The sequence below is a fragment of the Limanda limanda genome, chromosome 21 (genome assembly GCF_963576545.1).
Source record: "Limanda limanda chromosome 21, fLimLim1.1, whole genome shotgun sequence".
Taxonomy (NCBI): domain Eukaryota; kingdom Metazoa; phylum Chordata; class Actinopteri; order Pleuronectiformes; family Pleuronectidae; genus Limanda; species Limanda limanda.
In genome coordinates, this window is record NC_083656.1 from 2,931,382 (window position 1) to 2,937,185 (window position 5,804).

Below are 5,804 nucleotides of genomic sequence, written 5' to 3' on the forward strand. Positions count from 1 at the left end.
ACTGTGTCCAGCTATCTGTCGCGTGCTAGCTTGCGCTATCGTCCATGAAGTTGTTACCGTCCACACAGACAGTCAGACCTTGTAGCTTAGATCCAGACAAAGGGGAGAATTCAGGAATTTCTTTATCATTTTCTTTAAATTAAAAACATCACAATGAATAAATCTCAGATCTTGATTTAAAAAAACAGTCTGAATCACTAATCCAACGTTTCCACGCAGGTCACATGGTTACTCAAACAGCTGAGTGACTATGAAGCTAGTCCGCGACTCATTGTGGGTTATTTGAGTAAATCTTTCAGGTCTAGTAATTAGAAAACTGAGATTAAAACGTACGCATTCATCCGAGGTACAGCAGAGAAAAGCAGAAATTAATTGAATCAGAAATCCAGAAATGTCTTTGCACTTTTCACCCTAAGAGTAAATGAAAAGTCGGAGACAGGTTTGACTTTCGACTGATGACCTGTGAATGTTACAGTAACTCAGCGACTCCTGGTTCCCAGCAGGATTCTGTGTTTCTTCTCCTTTCGTTCATATCGGGGTATTTAGGGCGGGACTTTGGGAAGCCAGTAGGACATTATTTCTATGACCTCATGGAGTGAGTTCCATGCTCTGGCAGTGCGGATGTTTGCTGTTGCCAGGAGAAAGTCGAGTCTGTGACCGGAGCCCAGTTCACTCAGTCAGATAGCGGTGATTCAAACCCCATTTGTTTTGGGCGTAGAGGATGCTCTCAGTGGTTTGGCTGTGATTGATCCTTCCTCTGCCCGTGATCGCACCATGACACTATTCCAGTTTCCACATTCAATTTCCCCCTTGCTAACTTAGACCAGTTCAGTTCCGTGGCGCTTCCCTTCTTGGCCCTCTGACAGTTCTTTGACCTCCACCCAGAACCAAAGCCCTTGGGCCATTGCTTTGGACAGCAGCAAACCTTCGGATGGAAACATGACTGTGTTTACTGAGAGTTTAACGTTACAGGGCAGAAGATCTCTGTCTTCCCGCCAAGCACCGGCCCGCCCGTCACTACACTGATATTCGGCAGAATTTAAGACCTCTAATCACAGAATTTCAGCAGTTTCCTGCACCAATAAAGTAAAAAACAGATTTATTATTCGTGTGCTTTCTCTGCTACAGCCTCTGCATTAGATCAAATATATTATTATATTCTCTAAAGTAAATTAAGTGGTACATCACTGGCAGGAAAAGAGAAATGGCAGCTCAAGTGAGAAGCGTTACAAAGGGTTTTGTATCTCAGGGCAACTGACCCATTATGATTAAATGTATTGACCCAGTACAAAGCAACAGGAAAAAGAGAATCATACATGGTAAACATTCCCAGATTGTTATTGTAAAAATAGACTGAGAGCAATCAGCACGGTCAGAAAACTAAGTGGACGACTCAAAGAAGTATTTATCTTTGGTCTTGTCCATTCTACAGCAAGATGTTGGATATTTCCACTGATCAGCGAATGAGTTTTTTACGTGGAAGACTAATGTTAATTGTTTTTTTAATAATAATCAGAGCAACAGGGAAATTCCAGAGTGTCTTTGAATTTGGATATTTTGTGTCTGCCACAAAAGACCATAATGTTTGCATTTTGATAGGTGGATATTTGTGCCTTTGCATTTAAACGCACATCTGCAATCTAACTCTTTGGGCATATGAAGCAAAATAAGATAAAAATCTATTATTCCTACAATAATTCCATTTGGCAGTCGGGGCAGAAAGTAGAGCCTGAACAGTTAATCTGAGATATTGGCTGTTCTGAGCCTTTCACAGTCATTTTGGTTTCAGTGTTCATGTTTAGAAGGATCTGCAGCAATATAAAAAAAGTCGACTTTCTTAATCAATTTCTATATATTGGTTGTATTTGTGTTTTCACCTGTAATGATGTAATGATAATGTCGTATATTTATCTTGATATTCTGATAAACATAATTGCTGAAACTTGTCCACCATCTTTCCTACAGACTCTGGAATATGCAGAAATATATATCCGTGAGCCCCAATGACGATGCCGCTGCCAAAACTAAAAGACCTCAACATAAGAAATACCGCTACGTACGTAAAGAGGGACACTGCAACGTGGTGTTCCGCCATGTTCCCGAGGAGTGGATGCTGTTTGTCACAGACATCTTCACCACCTTGATCGAGATCCGATGGAGGGTGATGTTTCTGATCTTCACTCTCTCTTACATCCTGTCCTGGCTCTTCTTTGGCATCATCTACTGGGTCATCGCTCTGGCTCACGGAGACATCAGAGATATATCCAACGATCCCTGCGTGTACAACGTGCGAAGCTTCACCGCTGCGTTCCTCTTCTCGCTGGAAACTCAAACCACCATCGGCTACGGCTACAGGGGCATGTCCGATAATTGCATGGTTGCCATTATACTGGTCGTAATACAAGATGTCGTCAGCTGCTTCATCGACACCTTCATCATCGGAATTGTTGTTGCCAAAATGGCGTCGGCCAGAAAGAGAGCTCAGACGGTCGGCTTCAGCAACCGGGCAGTCATCAACCTCCACAACGGTTACCTGTGTCTGTCCTGGCGAGTCGGGGACTTCCGGAGGAACCACCTGGTGGAGGGGACGGCGTGCGCGCAGATCGTCCGCGCCACGGTGCACACCACGGGGAAAGTGGACGTGACCTACGAAGACCTGGTCATCCAGCAGAGCGCCATCGTCCTGGTCACGCCCACCACCATCTTCCACAAGATCGAAGCCGGCAGCCCGCTGTACAAGATGAGCCTGGTGGATCTGCGTAAAGCTGACTTTGAGCTGGTGGTTTCCTTCACCTACACGGACGACTCCACGGGTATGCTGCACCAGAGCCGCACCTCCTACACGCCCCCGGAGATCCTCTGGGGTCATCTGTTCCAGGAGATGATCAGGGTGAGCAGGAGGAACTACAGAGTGGATTACATCCTGTTCAACCACACGGCCAAGGTGCTGGTGCCCGAGGTCAGCGCCGAAGAGTACGAACTGAAGAAGCAGCTGCGTCCCTCTCCTCGCCATTCACCGCGACATTCACCCAGAATCTCCCCGAGGCCGTCGCCCAGGTCGCAGCGGAAGAATCCGACAGTGACGGTGGAGCTGGTGAGCGACAGCCTCCCTGAACCGACCTCTTCACCTTCTCAGGCCGAGACTAAACCACTTCACCCTCACAGGGCGAGAATAAACACTCTGACTTTGCCAAATGACCTCAGCAGTAATGAAGTGTAAAGCAGAGGCATCATATTTTGTGTTTCTCTAAAGAAATATTCAGAACACTACTCATTAAGAACAACAAATGTTCCAGCGTCTGTGTTTTATTTTGCATAAAATTCGTTTGACTCAGCTTTTAGTCTTGAAAGACGGAGCTCACTCAGGTGGATGTCGCCTGAAATGGTTGTTGCTCAACTGCAGGTCACAGAATCTGATCCAACAGCCTAACGCTAGTGACAGATGCCCTTCGAGTCTGTAGAAGACGAGGATTTCATACATAGAATAGAGATATTAGGTCAGAAAATTGAATATTTGAATGTGTCTGATTTCATGACAATTGCTGCAGAAGATCATGTGATACAATAAAAACCCCAAGAACACTTAGTAAATGGACCTTTGTTGTGGGATTTGATTATTGCAGCCGACAATCAAGAGAAGAGACAAAGCTGCGCTGAGGTCGTTTAAATATGAACAGTTTGTATATTCTTAATAAAGTGTGAAAAAGAGAAGCTCAAACAACTGCTTAGTTTTGTGTGAAGGTCGTTCGGATCATTGGACAAACGTTCATTCACATATAACGTTTGAACCATCTTTTGGTTCTGGTAGTAAAACCATCATGATGTTACCTTGGCAACTAAATAAACAGAAAAATTACTCCCACTACCTCCCACTGTGAAACGGCAACTTCACACGCCGTCTGCAAACCAATCAGAGTCCAGTATAAGTAGACTCCGCCCACGTAGGTGATGACGAGAGGACGTACGTGGGTCAGACAAAATTCTTAAGTCCCTAAATTACAATGAGAAACCAGAACTTAGTAAATATCTAATGGAAACTGTATGTGTGTGTGTGTGTGTGTGTGTGTGTGCGTGTGTGTGTGTGTAATAATAATCAGAATTCACAGCGGAGTCGGCACCAACCTCCCTAATGTGTAAAGTTTATTTAAAACACATGGAACATTTTCTTTTACATCTCAGGCAGTGGAAATACATTGATTTAATAATGATCAAAAAAAATAAAGCAATTCAAAAACCAGTTCATCAAAGCACCTCACACACGTAATTCAATTTATCTGTAATGTTTATTGTCATGGAATTCAGTAAATACTATTGTATATCCTCAAATACTTTATGGACACAAGTGTGGGAAGGATCTGACCAAATGTGTTTCTCATTCAGTTGTTATATAGTATCATTAAGCAGGTTTTATAAAATATTAAAACAATATTGTGTATGAGACGATGCCAGTGTCAGTGATGTTTAAATATCTGGTTTGCGTTTTCACTTCCTCTGATAATCGTGCATCTGTCTGAGGTGGATCATGGTTCCTGTCGGAGAACAAAAGCTCGGAATAGGAAGGTCACTTTGAAGTCAAGTAACCAGACAAGCAAAAGTAACCAGATGCTGCTTCGTGTTGCTTTCCTCTGCTTCACCGTGTAATCCTATTAAAACCGTTTTTTCTACCAGCTCTCCACAGCAGATCCGTGGGGATGTTATTCAGGCTCCGGTCAGACACCAGATCCTGACACTGTTGATTTGTTGTGATTTTTTTTTAATCTGTCCATCAAGTATCTCAGAGGCTTCAGTATTAAACTCACTCAGGTTCTGTAACCACGACGACAGCAGCAGCAACCGGGACCTCGGCTTTCACCTGCAGATAAACTTCTATCAGGGAAACCACCTCTTCACCGACAGTGGCAACAACTCACACAGGAAAGATTGCAGCAGGACTGCTTGACATATAGTAAAAATGTTTACCCTCATCAATGCTGCTAAAAACTTTAATCCCGATGATGTTTTCTTACACTTGACATCTATTGCACTTCTGTCCGTCCTGGGAGAGGGATCCTCACATGTGTCTCTCTGAGGTTTCTACATATTTTTACCTGTTAAAAGGGTTTTTAGTAGTTTTTCCTTACTCTTTTTGAGGGTTAAAGACAGAGGATGTCACACCATGTTAAAACCCTATGAGACCAATTGTGATTTGTGAATTTGGCTATACAAATTAAATTTGATTGATTGATTGATTGATCAACAAGGGAAGGAATGGATTCAACTAAATATCAGAAGATCCCGTCCTGCAGTCGAGAAAGTGAATCTTTGAAGGAACTCAAACTCCACCTGGAAGATGAAGGAGCACATGCTGACTTAGAATGATTGTTAAAATATCTTAACAGCTGAAGCATGAAAGGGAGAGAGAGAGGGACGGACAGCAAAGGGCCACAAGCCGGGAATCGAACCCGCAGCCACTATAAAGAGCTGAAGTCAGTGGCATCACTTTGCTTCTGTCCACAACTGCTGCAAAAAGTTAATCAATGACCAACAGATCTGGTCGTTAGGGTTCGAGACGGCCGAGGAAAGTATTTCACTTTTTTTTACTGCACTATATTTTATGACTGGTAAATTTCCACATTAAAAAGCAACAGCCTAGTGTTGAAAGTAATAATTACAAGCCAATAATATAATGAGGGGGTGATCTGCACATTGAGTTCTTTTACACATAAAAATAACTTCACGTTGATACGTTTGTACTAAAATTAGGAATAAATTGGGAAAATAGGATTTCTGCACCGTGTTATTACCTTTCACTTCAGCAAAAGATC

The 5,804-nt window shown here is 43.0% G+C and overlaps 1 protein-coding gene across 1 annotated transcript; it reads left to right on the forward strand.

Moving 5' to 3' along the window:
- The first annotated feature begins 1,975 nt into the window (after positions 1–1,975).
- kcnj16a (potassium inwardly rectifying channel subfamily J member 16a) lies at positions 1,976–3,220 on the forward strand. Its single transcript, XM_061095474.1, has one exon. The coding sequence runs from the start codon at positions 1,976–1,978 to the stop codon at positions 3,218–3,220; it is 1,245 nt and encodes a 414-aa protein (XP_060951457.1).
- The last annotated feature ends 2,584 nt before the right edge of the window (positions 3,221–5,804 follow it).